This window comes from Hemiscyllium ocellatum, chromosome 26 (genome assembly GCF_020745735.1).
Source record: "Hemiscyllium ocellatum isolate sHemOce1 chromosome 26, sHemOce1.pat.X.cur, whole genome shotgun sequence".
In the NCBI taxonomy this organism is placed as follows: Eukaryota; Metazoa; Chordata; class Chondrichthyes; order Orectolobiformes; family Hemiscylliidae; genus Hemiscyllium; species Hemiscyllium ocellatum.
In genome coordinates this window covers 45,648,612-45,662,873 of record NC_083426.1, presented here as the reverse complement: position 1 = coordinate 45,662,873, position 14,262 = coordinate 45,648,612, and the positions used below count along the sequence as shown (strand labels likewise).

The following is a 14,262-nucleotide window of genomic DNA, read 5'->3' as shown; positions in this document are numbered from 1 at the left end:
AAGCGGCCAGGCTGGGATGACTGGCTCATGGAGTCATATAGCATGGAGCCAGACCCTGAGGGCCAAATAGTCCATGCTGACCAGGTTTCCCAAATTGAACTACTCCCTCCTGGGAATAAAGCTCAACCTATCGCCCCTGGTGAGAAGCCCAGATTTTATTCCATGCAAATTTCATTCCCCACTAACTTTGATGGAAACTCACATTAAGAAGATGTCCAAAGATGTGCAAGTTGGGTGGTTTGGCCATGCCAAAAATTGTCCTTTGGTGTCCAGGGATGTGCAAGTTAGATGGGTTAGCCATGGTGAAAAACCCCATGTAGAGTCACAGGGATGGGGTGGAGGGGTAGATCTGGATGGGATACTCTTCAGAGGGTTGGTGCAGACGCAATGGACCGAATGGCTTTCTTCTGCACTGCAGTGATTCCATGATCCTAAACAAGGTGGAAAAGTTGTGCTTGTTTGTGATGGCTTCCTGTTGGCAGGATTGGGTTAAAAGCGCAGTCATTAATGTCTTTCCTCCCTGCTGTGGAAATGACTGCGACTGGAGGTACTCAATGGCAGAAACCACTCTTGGTACATCAATGTGTGTTTCTGCTCCAAACCATTAACTCTCACAGTGTCCTGAAACACAATAGCTGTCACTCATACTGATGTTGTCTCTGTATTGTTACAGGAAGTGGCATCAGATTTGGAAGATGCCAAGTACCAACACGCAGAGCCACGTTTGTCCATTTATGGGCGGACACCAGATGAGTGGTCTAAGCTGGCATCTTGGTTCATCAAGCACAGGGTCTTCTCTCCTAAAATGAAATGGATGATTCAGGTTCCCAGAATTTAGTAAGTCAAAAGCTGAACCAGAAATGAGTGGCTTAAGAGTTTAGTTGTGTTGTTGGCTAGACTCTGATAGAGACAGGTTGCTGATGAATGGCAAACTGAAGGGAATGGAGTGTCCACAGGGCACCCTGAAGGGTTACAAAGCAGGAGAGATGCCGAGGTAAATTAGAAACTTGAGGTTTCTCTGATGGTCCCTGAATTTTTGTTTGCGGTTCGAATTATAGGGTTTATTTAAACAGTAAGTTCTGGGCAATTTGAGCTCTGAGTTCCACAACTGCATAACTCAATGGAGGTCAAGTCTGGTTTTCTTGTTTTGATCCATTCTTGTCAACTCCAAAACAGTGTGATTTGGAAAGGAGGGAGGGAAGTGAAGTGTGGTGTAGAATAGACTTTCACGAAAGGTGTCCCATCATCTTGGAATTCTGAACATGGAATATCAGGCCAATGGGAGGCTGGGATTAGTGTTCTCAATAGTGAGGCTGCCACACCTTGGGTAGTCACTTGATTGTACTTTTATTTTCACAAGATATAGGAATTACTGGCAAGTCCAGCCTTTGCGTCCATCGCTTATTGCCCTTGAACCGGATAGTTTGCTCAGATTCAGAGCCTAACCCAGTTAAGATCAGCAGCATAGCTCTCTGTCTAAAGTCACATGTAGGCCAAATTAGGTAAAGTTGGCAGTTTTCATTCCTAAAGGGGCATTAGGGAACCAGATGGATTCTACAATAGCTGTCAGATTACTGAGATAACTGTCACGGTCACCAGTTTCCAATTCCAGATTTATTTATGAATTGAACTTAAATCGCACTTAGTTCCTAAAGCAGTAACCTGGGCCTTTGGGACGCTAGCTCAGTAAGGTTGCCACCATCTTCTCAAACTGGAGAGAAAGTCTGGGTGGCAGAAAACGGACAATAACTGAAGAGGATTCCCCATGTGAAGGAAAACGTGGAACAATATTCGAAATATTTTGACAGTTCCAAATTGGTGATATTGCAAAATGCAATCAGTCTGCAGCACAGTGAGGGGGGTTACTAACTTTCTCCAATGCTTCTTAAAGTCCTGAAGTTTCTGCTGATTTGTACCTATTTTAATTTTTTTGTACCAAATCTGCTTGCTTTGTTTCTCATCATTTTTGTTTTAACTCTTACTTTTAAGTGATATTTTCAGAGCCCAAAACTTCGTCCCACACTTTGGAAAAATGCTTGAAAACATCTTCATGCCAATCTTTGAAGCAACGGTGAACCCTCAGGATAATATCAAGCTCAGCATCTTCCTGAAATATGTGAGTGAGGATCTCCAAACCAGTAAGACCTGTTGCCCTTTCCAAGGGCTCTGTAACATTGTAGATGGTAGAAGCCTCTGATGGAGAGTCAGCAGCTCTTCATTTGATTTCATGAAAGAAATAAAGATAACTCCCATTTGTCTATCACCCCACCCCCACCTCCAACAATATTGTACCCAAGTGAATGTTACCTCAGAAGTTTTGAAATACACTGCACTGTTACTTATAAAACTTTCTGATTCTCCTCAATTTCGAAGCCTTTACTATGTCATCACAGGGACAGTTATTCCATTATTGCAGCAAGCGTGTTGTGTGGCAGCTTCTCTGTTTGTCTGTCAAATTGTTTCACATGAAACAAGTCCTGAGCATTGTTCATCTCTCTGAACCAAATTGCATGCACACTAGCAGGTCATTGTTGTCTGGCGGATTAAACTTTGTGAATTTGTCTACATACACTGCCAACGAGCAGACAGTCACGTTTCCCAACCGGTGGCTCTGAGCCAGAAGATCATATTCAAGTTCAAGTCCCTCACCAGGATGTCGAGCACAAACTCAAAAACTGATCTAGGACGACATCAGAGGAGGGGAAACGGCGGGAGAATGTGCCTGTCAACTTCCCAGCTTCCTCGGATTCACTCAGAGCAGGCATGGTCAAGGACTATTGCCCCACCCTGAGGTTAACTGAGCCCCGTAAAAAGCTGATTAATGTATATTTCTGCTAAAAAGGGGAGGGAGTGTACAGCACAGGCCAAATGCAGTTTGTCGCCTCCATGTGAGGTCAGCGAGTGGGTGAGGGTGTGCCCTCCAGATCAGACATCTTTTGTCCCTTGCGTTATCTCCATAGAGGCAAGCTCTACCCCTCAAATCTGCTCCTTTGACAGATCCTGCCTTGTTGGTCCTTGCAAGCCCTTGCTCTGTTTCTGTCTTCCTCCATTGCTACTAATCTGGAGAGTTGCAGTACCAGCAGTATCCACCACATCCAGTGGCAGTGCTGAGACTGAAATGCTGTTGGCCAACTGACTGGTCACTGTGGGAAGCAGGGTCTTCAATGCAAAGGGACCGATGCTCCTGATGCCAGGCAATTAATTACCCGATGGGCTTGCAATACCATCTGTGCGCCTGATTGTCAGCACATTTCCCAACCAGTGGCTCATTGGTTAGCACTGCTGCCTCACAATGCCAGGGACCTGGATTTGATTCCACCCTCGGACAACTCCTCTGTGTGGAGTTTGCATATTGTCCCCGTCTCTGTGTGGGTTTCCTCCAGGTGCTCTGGTTTCTTCCCACAGTCCATAGATGATCAAGTTAGGTGGATTGGCCATGCTAAATTGTCCATAGTGACGAGGGAGGTGTAAGCGAGATGGATTAGCCATGGCACATGCAGAGTTACAGGGATAAGGTAGGGGTGTGGGTCTGAGTGGGATGCTCTTCGGAGGGTTGGTGTGGACCTGATTGGTCGAATGGCCTAGGGATTCTATGAATTTCAGCACTCAAAGTGCAGTCCTAAGGGAATATTACAAAGGATATTGAGTTTTGGATTCAAAATTAAACCATTTCCATCATACGGTCTCTCTGATGGATTTAAAAGATCCCATGCTTCTATTCCAAAGAAGCACAGAGAAGAGTTGTAGACAATCAACAAAAGTAGATTATTCAACTGTTATTGCATTGTTGTTTGTGGGAGCTTGCTGTGTGTAAATTTCCTGCCACATTGCCTACATTATAACAGTGACTACACTTTAAAATATTTGCTTGGCTATAAAGACACTGAAGTTGCTATATAAATGTTGGATTTGCTTTCTTTACATCGAAGTGATTGGTTTGTTATGAAGAGGCTTGGTGTGGTTAGGATAGATGGGGTTCAGGCAGCATGTAAATGCAAGTCTTTATTATTGAAGTGGAGAATTCTATATGATTGATAATTATTTTATGCTGGCTAATGAACTTCATCTCATCCTTTCCCAGATCACCGGGTTTGACAGTGTTGATGATGAGTCCAAACACAGTGGCCACATGTTCTGCTTAAAGAGCCCCAAACCCCAGGAATGGACAATGCCAAAGAATCCTTCATATTCTTACTATCTCTGCTATATGTATCTCAACATCATGGTCCTCAACAACCTCCGAAGGTAAAACTCTTTCACCAGGCATGAGCTGCAGTAGGAGACTGAAATGTACTGCTACATTTGTTGACTATTTATGTGCACAGAGAGCATTGATTAATTGCTCACAGCAACACACCATTACGTTACCAATTATTTCCAACTCTGTAACATTGCCCATCTTGCAGGAGATAGAGGTGGAAGTAAGTGGGAATGTAATGATGTGTTACCTCGAGACATGACTGTTCCAGCGCTTTCTAGGCCTTCTCCTTTCCACCCTCTGTAGATTTGAGCTGGTCCTTTTCTTAACTTTCACCATATCCCATTACTTTTACCCTTACCAAATCTATACTGATTCCCAATGGTCATGCATCAATAATGTTACTAGGCGACCAAAAGAGCGGGGATATGGGTTCAACTCCTACCATAAAAGCTGGTGAAGTTTAAATTCAATGAGTAAGTCTGGAATTGGAAGCTAATATCAATAATAACAACTGTGACAATGTTCATTATTGTAAAATGCCATCTAGTTATACAGTACAATGCAGCACAGGAACAGGCCCTTTGGCCAACCAAGCGTACACAATTCTGAATCCTTATATAGACCAATGACGTAATGCCCATGTGTGGTTTCTAATCCTCGTTTTGCCTCATGTTCACGTGCCTATCAAAGTGCACCTTAAACTTTGCTAACGCGTTTATTTCCAGCACCTGCATTGTCAGTGCATTCCAGGCACCCACCGCCCTCTGCGTGAAAGATTTTCCCCACATTCCCTACACTTTCTTGCCCTCATCTTGAACCTGTGCTCTCTTGTTGTTGACAAAGCCTCTAATTATCCAAAAACCTCTGACTATCCAAAAGCCCTTTGACTATTAGTTCCCCAATACCTTTTATGGAAGGAAATTTGCTGTCCTTATCTGGTCTGGCCTATATGTGACACTAGACCCAGAGCAATTTGTTTTTTATTCCATAACCCCAGGTATCTACTAAATGAATGAAATTATAAGTTTTAACTCAAAACAATTTACTGCACAAAAAATTGAAGCATTACTATTAACCACTACACTCTAAGTGTTGATTACATTAAACATAGTTACTTATTTTCTAAACCAAACTTCCTTCCACACCTATTTCATTGACGCCCACAAAACATGAGTCAAACATTCATCAATAGATGGAAAATTAACTATTTGGCCTGAATACTGTTTCAATGCTTCATGAAAGGGACATGATTTCCTTAGGCTTCTGTTTACTTCCAAAAAGGTTTGCCCTTTTGGGTGGCACAGTGGCTCAGTGGTTAGCACTGCTGCCTCACAACATCAGGGTCCCAGGTTCAATTCCAGCCTCGGGCGACTGGCTGTGTGAAGTTTGCACATTCTCTTTGTGTCTGCATGGGTTTCCTCCCGCAGGCCAGGTGAATTGGCCATGCTAAATTGCCCATAGCATTAGGTGCATTAGTCAGAGGGAAATGGGACTGGGTGGGTTACTCTTCAAAGGGTCAGTGTAGACTGGTTGGGCCAAAGGGCCTGTTTCCACACCGTAGGGAATCTAATCTTCAAATCTCTCACAGTTAATCACAAGCATCTTAATCATAGCTTCACAGGCTCAGAGCAATCCTGATTATGTTTTTAATCCTGGAGTCTTTGTATCTAGAACTCTCTGTTTAGCTATCCCACAAACCCAGCTTAGTTAAGAATTGTTTAGCGAACACGAGGTTTTAACCAGTTACTGATTTTCATGAACTCTGCTGGAACAAAATGTCCTTTGCTCTGTAGCCAGATTAATCTAAGCACTTTACAAACCATTCATCCCTACTCTTATCAAATCCTAAGAAACATAATTCTTAAATTCCATTCCCCCCAACATTAAAAATAGATACCTTGCCAAAAGAACATGGATTTAGGATTTCCTCATTATTCTACCTTTTAGAATGTGGCTTTATTTGATTATAATAATTGAAGAATTCTTATGATTTTTCTTTGAGGTGGGTCAGTGTGAGACAGTATTTGCATTTGAGGATGGAATGTGTCAGAATATCATCACCTGGGATATTGTTCTGGCTGATTTTCACATCAGTGTTTCGCTATCTCCCCCATTCCACTTTGGTTTCTATTAGAATTTCCAGATTAAACACTGAGTACATATTGTGTGGAAATGGTAGAATGATGAATTGAAACAGAATCTTGAATCGCTGAAGACATAAGTAAAGATCCCAGCGCTCAAAGAGATTTGTACACTGTAACAATTCTCTTCAAAATTGCTCAAAAGGAAGAACTTTCACCCTTGTGTTAACCCAAATGTCAGACATATCCTTGGAAGGTGGTCACTCATGTTTTAAGTGATAATGGGTTCCCGTGGTTTACTGGTATAACTCAGCCTATCCATTGGTCCCAGGCAAACTGCTGAGTTTTTAAAAAATGCACATTAACAATCATTTTGGAACAAATGCTTGTGAAATAAAACTCCCTCATTAGAGTAAGGACCATTTATAGCTTGGCTGTTACATGGAGTGTTTTTACCACCCAAAAACATATGCTGGATGACAATGGTTATAAAGATTTTAATTGAATTCATTTTTTTGACCTTGTGCTACAATGTGATTTGAGCCCATATTCCCAGAACATTAACCTGGGATTCTGGGTGATTAGCTCAGTGACATTACCACTAAACCACAACCTCCACTTAATCGAAGTGTCAACATAAATTAAATTGAGTGATGGTTGGCAAGGAAGTGAGCCAATTCAAATGAATTAAGGGATTTATCCAATTCCTTTCTCGTTTCAGTTTGGCTGACTAAATTTTAAATTGCTATGTCAAAGACATTCAGTCCCCAGGTGGCGGTGTTCCATTTTGAAAACTTCACTGAGGCCCGAGCTGCTATTTTAACCTGAATCCTGAGGTGGGGAGCAATGGGGAACAAGAGAAGCAGGAATGTATCTGAATTATTGGGACTGTATTACCTGGCCAAAAGTGATAAATGATATCCTTATAGGTTCAGACAAATGATCAAAATGGATTTTAACTCTGTGAATGAAAGGGTTTTGATGCAAGTTAATATTAATGGTTGTGTTGTTGTCTCTTTCTTTCAGGGAGAGAGGGTTAAACACTTTCTTGTTCCGTCCACACTGTGGTGAAGCTGGAGCTGTGACACATCTACTGACGGCCTTCATGACAGCGGATAACATCTCCCACGGACTCAATCTGAAAAAGGTTGGGATGCAGTGAGATGCAGCCATTGGGGAATGTGTGAGATCATGATGGTTTGCAGGGAGTCCCAAGAAATGGTCTTTCCTCAATTTCCCAACTGGAGCAATCCATTCCTGCAGGCTGACTCACTCTCATAGAATCCCTACGGTGCAGATAGAGGCCATTCTGGTTCTGGAGTGGATTCAGAGGAGGTTCACGAGAATGGTCCCAGGAATGAAAAGGTTAACATATGAGGAATGTTTGAGGACTCTGGGTCCACATTTGATGAAGTTTAGAAGGACGAGGGGGATCTAATTGAACCAAACAGAATATGAAATGGTCTGGACAGAGTGGATGTTGGCAAGATGTTTCCATTGGTAGGAGAGACTAGGACCAGAGGGCACAGCCTTTAGAACAAAGATAAGGAGAAACTTCTTCAGCCAGAGAGTGGCAAATCTATGAAATTCATTGCTACAGAAGGCTGTGGAGGCCAGCTCCTTGAGTATATTTAACACTGAGATAGATAGGTTCTTGAGAAAGTGGGAGAATGAGGTTGAGTAACTTATCAACCATGATTGGCGGAGCAGACTCAATGGGCTGAATGGCTTAATTTCTGCTTCTATGTGTTATGGTCTTATGGTCATTCAACCCATTGAGTCTGCACCCACCTTCCGAAGAGCATCCCACACTAACCCTGTAACCCCACAGTTAATCCCATTAACCTGCACATCTTTCGACTATGGGAGGAAAGCAGAGTAGAGACCACACACAGACACAGGAGGAACATGTAAACTCTACACTGACCAGGGATCGAGTTGAACTGGGCACTGTGAAGCAGCAGTGCTAACCACTCAGACACCATACCACCCCACCACGATAGGGCTTATGGAAGGCAGTGCAATGAAACAGCTAAGCTGCTGAGGTAGACGCGAAGGCTTAGACTAGCCTCCTAGGCCTTTGACCACAGGCTGTTCCAACAAGTCGTTCCTGTCAGTGGATTCCAGAGGGTCTGGGATAGGGGTGGACAGTGAGGCACAGGGAAGCTATTTCCAACAAAAGAGTTTCTGTTCGGAAAGTTTCCAACTGGAGTGTTCTCACATGACAGACTCAGTGGTGGGTTTTCCAAGTGCAGCTAGGGGATCTACATGGGGAAGCAGATTAGAATACTCTCCACACCCCACCTAAAAAAAGGTTGATGATGCCCATTCATGAAAAGGCGGCAAAACCCGAGGATGCCTATGTGTACAATTAATTGAACCTTTTATTGTAAATGTGGGAAATTACATCTCTACAATATTTAATGCTGTTAACAGCACCTACTGAAAGAAGGTCGGACCATTAAGGGATTGATTTCCACACGTTCTTTGGTGAACAAACATTTGGTTTATCAGTGACAATCAGTGTACAATATAAAGATTGGGAGAAAGTGAGGGCTGCAGATGCTGGAGTATGGACTGATGAAGAATTTATGCTCAAAACATTGACTCTCATGCCCCTCAGATTCTGCCTGACCAGCTGTGCTTTTCCAGCACCACACTTTTAGAATTCAAAGATTGGGTTAAGAAAGCCTCCTGGACAATTCAATCCTTGCTTATCGTCATTCAAATCCTCGATCTCATTAGTACAATTATTACCCCATTCCCCTCAGACCTGCAGCTTGGGTTTGATTTTATTTTTCTCTGGGATGACCGGACACGTTCAGAGATATAGAAGCACACATTGAATGCAGAAATGAAAGTTGTAAAGCTGACATTCAGAGGTCACATTCTTCTTTCAGAGTCCAGTGCTGCAGTACCTGTACTTTCTGAGTCAGATCCCCATCGCCTTGTCTCCTCTCAGCAACAACAGTCTGTTCCTGGAGTATGCTAAGAATCCACTCCCTGAATTTCTGAGGAAGGGTCTGATGGTCTCACTCTCAACTGATGATCCCATGCAATTCCATTATACCAAGGTAAGCACAACTTTTCTGAAGCCCAGACCAGACCTCCTCAAGATATTTTAAGAAGGTAGCCTAGACCCTAACTTTTTCTTATTTTAAAGATAGATGTGAAGTGCCGTGTTCCAAATGAAATGCCACTGATCAAACTACTCGACATTAAGCAAAAACAATTTATTTAGACACTATAGTTAATATGTGAACAAAATAGAATTTAGAATGACTTAACTCTTTTGGAAAACTTAACTGAATAATAGATACAGTAACTATTACTAATTAACTGTTCCAATACAGTAACATCCCTTGCACACACACACACACGCACACACACAGAGGACATGGATGAAAAAAAGCAAAAAAGAAAAAGAAATATTTAGGGTGTAGGTTTGCTCGCTGAGCTGTAGGTTTGATATCTAGACGCTCCATTACCTGGCTGGGTAACATCAGCGGCGACCTCCAAGTGAAACGAAGCTGTTGTCTCCTGCTTTCTATTTATATCTTTCTCCTGGATGAGGTTCCTGGGGTTTGTGGTGATGTCATTTCCTGTTCATTTTCTGAGGGGTTGATAGATGGCATCTAGATCTATGTGCTTGTTTATGGCATTGTGGTTGGAGTGCCAGGCCTCTAGGAATTCTCTGGCATGTCTTTGCTTAGCCTGTCCCAGGATAGATGTGTTTTCCCAGTCGAAATGGTGTTTTTTTCATCTGTGTGTAGGGCTACGAGGGAGAGAGGGTCGTGTCTTTTTGTGGCTAGCTGGTGTTCATGTATCCTGGTGGCTAACTTTCTTCCTGCTTGTCCACGTAGTGTTTGTGGCAGTCCTTGCATGGAATTTTATTAGAATTTTATTTTACAGTAGAAATAAAGGACAAGGGAGAATTACAAACCTGCGTATACAGAAAACTGACAAATGCTGACCAAATACTCAACTACACCAGCAACCATCCCAACACACACAAACAAAGCTGTATCAGAACACTATTCCAATGAGCCACCACACACTGCAGCACAGACAAACTTCGAAAAACAGAGGAGAACCACCTATATGATGTATTCAAGAAGAACGGATACTCAAAAAACGCAGTGCGTCAATTCCTCAAGAACAAATCATGACAAGCAAACTAAACACAGCCAGAAACCCTAACCACCTTACCATATATCAAAGAAGTTTCAGAAATGACAACCAGACTACTAAGAAAACCCACCAACACTCTCAAACAAAAACTAACAAACTTAAAAGACCCAGTACAACCCATGGACAAAACCAATGCCATCTATAAAATTCCATGCAAGGACTGCCACAAACACTTCGTAGGACAAGCAGGAAGAAAGTTAGCCACCAGGATACACGAACACCAGCTAGCCACAAAAAGACACGACCCCCTCTCCCTCATAGCCCTACACACAGATGAAAAAAAGCCACCATTTCGACTGGGACAACACATCTATCCTGGGACAGGCTAAGCAAAGACATGCCAGAGAATTCCTAGAGGCCTGGCACTCCAACCACAATGCCATAAACAAGCACATAGATCTAGATGCCATCTATCAACCCCTCAGAAAATGAACAGGAAATGACTTCACCACAAACCCCAGGAACCCCCATCCAGGAGAAAGATATAAATAGAAAGCAGGAGACACAGCTTCACTTCACTTGGAGGTCGCCACTGATGATGTTACCCAGCCAGGTAATGAAACGTCTGGATATCAAACCTACAGCTCAGCAAGCACCCTAAACCTCAACCTGAGCTACAAACCTTCACAAACCTTGCAAAAAGAAATATAGTAACATCCCATGAACACACCCTTTGGCAAAAAGGCAAATTCAGACACAAATTCTCACATGCAATTCTCTAATCCAGAGGGAAAAAACATTAAGAGGAAATTCGGGGAGAGTAGCAGCCAGGAGACATTCACTGAAGTTTCAAATATTGAGTTCTCAACAGCTTCTGATGTTACTGACAAAGCAGATCCCAGAAATCCTGATCTGCGAGAGCTGGCCACATCCATTCAGGCTGTTTAAAAAAAGCCAAGCCCTCTCAAGTTGTTTTCTCAAGTGGTCTTAACTAGTCAGCTCGGTATCTCTCATTCAATCTCTCTTTTTTAAAAAAACCCAGGATAAAATAACCTTTTAAAAGCCACAACATTGACACAGAAGCCAGACCATTTCCAAAACAGACTTTGGTTCGCCCAGTGTTACTGTAAAGATATCTAGTTGTTTTTTTCAATATAATCAACACTTTTAAAGAGTCTGATAGCTCACTGGTGTAAATGCTTCACGTGGTAACATATTAGGTGATAGAACATAAACCGTTCTCTGATCTGTCTGAAGACAGCTGCTCTAGGCCAAGCAATATCAGAAATTCCACAATCAATGAAATTTAGGGAGCACAAGTATCAGCAAATATTTCCATTTTCTCACATTCCCCATTTGGAAGAAGGAAGATAAGACATTTGCATTTGCATAGCATCTTCACAACCTCTATTGCTCCAATGCAGCAATGAAATGATGGCCATTTTTTAAAATCCGATATTGACTGAGCAATAAATATTGACTAGAGATAACATCTTTGCTGTTTTTCATGTAGTGTCTGCATCATTCTGAGGGCAGGTGGAGTGTTAGTTTTACATTTCATTTAAATATGGCGCTAGTAATACATTGTCAGCATTGCATTGGAGTTAATAGCCAAAATTTTGAGCTCAAATCATTGGTGTGGGGTTTGAACCTGTAACCTTCTGACTCAGAAGCAGAAAGCTATCAATGCGTTGGAAGAGTACATAGGTGAGTGGTAGCAGGCCATGAGGGCTACACATCCCCTAGGGTTACAAAGCCATTAACATTAAAGCCATTGGACGAAGGTCCTGGAGGCATCTGATGTTTGCCAGTCTGTGCCCAACACTGCCCTCAGGAGAAGACTCAGATGCAGAATGACCTGCTCGTGTGAGCTCACAATTTAAAGTACTGGCCATCCTCAGGTATCTCAGATGTTCCTCAAAACTGAGCAGGTTGGGGGGTCAACTGTTTCTTTCACTTCTCATTAATATACACAGCAGGATTTACTAGGTGTGACAAGATTGACTTTTCTTGCCTCATTCTCCACCCTCTCCCTATTACCTAGTGGACTTGAGGTCATGAGTAATGCCTTTCCCAGAGCCCAAATCATAAGCTGGGTGTGATACTTCACCGGAGATGGTAAATTGTGCCAGGGAATCTCCTATTCAATATGACTTTATTGAAAAACAGACAGCAAACTTTAATTGATAAAGTCAACAGACTGTCTCACATTTCCAGAGCCATGAAGGTTTGAACAGATTGTTATGTTGAGCTTCATCTCATCATGCAGCATAGAAATCTGCTGATCTGTTACCATCTGTCAGCTATTGACAGCAGAACTCTCTTGGCCATTGTCTCAATGCTCTGTGGTAGAAGAGTGGGTAAGTTAGGGCTCTTGTAGTGCAGTGTTTACCTCAGAGCTCGGAGGCCCAGTTCTCTGACATGTATCCTTTAATGTCAGCCAATACTCCATGATTTGGACCAGTATAACAGTCTCAATCAGGAACACCCAGATCCTACCATACTAGAGATTTCAGCCGTCACCCTCTCTTTTTAAATAATGTTCTGCTTTTCTATTCTTCTTGTCAAAGTTGACAACCTCCCATTTGGCAGATATTTTGCATAGTTGATTAACTAGCTTTTTGTTCCACATGTCTTTCATTGAATTTTAAATTCAGAAACTTGGACAGTGACATTTGAACTAACATTTACCAAATCATTAGCCTAGACCTCTAGGTTGTTAGGTTGGTAATTTAACCAAAATGCTACCGTATTCCTGTATTCTACTGTTAATCGAATAGACTATTACTGTATCCTTACACTCTATAACTTGTTGGCAGGAACCATTGATGGAGGAATATGCCATTGCTGCTCAGGTCTTCAAGTTTAATACCAGTGACATCTGTGAGGTAGCACGGAATAGTGTCCTGCAGAGTGGTTTCTCTGAACAGGTAACTGCATATGACTTGGGGATATTTAAATTGTACTTGTGAGCATTCCAAAGTCACTTTTGAAAAGTTAACTCTGTTACACGTTGACATGGGAAGGCAATGGGCTAAAGGCATTATTGCTGTTCATCCAGAAACCCAGGCAATGTTCTGGGAACATAGTTTCAAATACTGGAATTAAAGTCTGATGATGACCATAAATTCATTGTCAACTGCTGGAAAAGCCCATCATGTTCACTAAAGTCTTTTAGGAGGGAAACTGTTCTGCTTGGGGCAGCACTGTGGCTCAGTGGTTAGCACTGCTGCCTCCCAGCAACAGGGTCCCAGTATTTGATTCCAGCCTCCGCACCGTGTGGAGTTTGTACATTCTCTCTGTGTCTGCGTGGGTTCCCCCCGGGTGTTCTGGTTTCCTTCCACAGTCCAAAGATGTGCAGTTCAGGTGAATTGGCCATGCTAAATTGACAAATTGATCACAGTGTTAGCTGCATTAGTCAGAGGGAAATGGACCTGGTTGGATTACTTTTTGGAGGGTCGGTGTGGACTGGTTGGGCTGAAGGGCCTGTTTCCACAATGTAGGGAATCTAATCTTGACTGGTTTGGCCTAATGTAACTCCAGACCCACAGCAATGTGGTAGACTCTTAACTGCCCTCTGGGCAATAAATGCTGGTCCATCCAGTGATCCCCTCATCCTGTGAATGAATGAAAACGATTCTAGTCGCGTCACACCTTTTTTTGATTAAATGCCTTTCTCCCTTTCAAGATGAAAGTTCAGCCGGTGTATGAAATATAGTCATACAGCAGAACTCAACTCATATCAAATATACATTTATAAATAAAGAAATAATGAAAAATAGAAGCGTAGAGGTCAAAAGAAACAGTGTTATGCTAAACTTTTGTAAATCACTAGTTGGTGCTAGGTTG

At 42.5% G+C, this 14,262-nt stretch overlaps 1 protein-coding gene across 2 annotated transcripts in view; it reads left to right on the top strand.

Annotated features, from left to right (window-relative positions):
• Positions 1 to 14,262, top strand: part of ampd1 (adenosine monophosphate deaminase 1 (isoform M)) — a 55,893-nt gene that overhangs the window by 37,510 nt on the left and 4,121 nt on the right. For both annotated transcript variants that reach the window (XM_060845575.1, XM_060845576.1), the window contains 6 exons: positions 674 to 837; positions 1,990 to 2,116; positions 4,082 to 4,245; positions 7,309 to 7,429; positions 9,183 to 9,356; positions 13,233 to 13,343. In XM_060845575.1, coding sequence (XP_060701558.1) covers positions 674 to 837; positions 1,990 to 2,116; positions 4,082 to 4,245; positions 7,309 to 7,429; positions 9,183 to 9,356; positions 13,233 to 13,343 — 861 coding nt within the window. The remainder of the gene's footprint in view (positions 1 to 673; positions 838 to 1,989; positions 2,117 to 4,081; positions 4,246 to 7,308; positions 7,430 to 9,182; positions 9,357 to 13,232; positions 13,344 to 14,262) is intronic.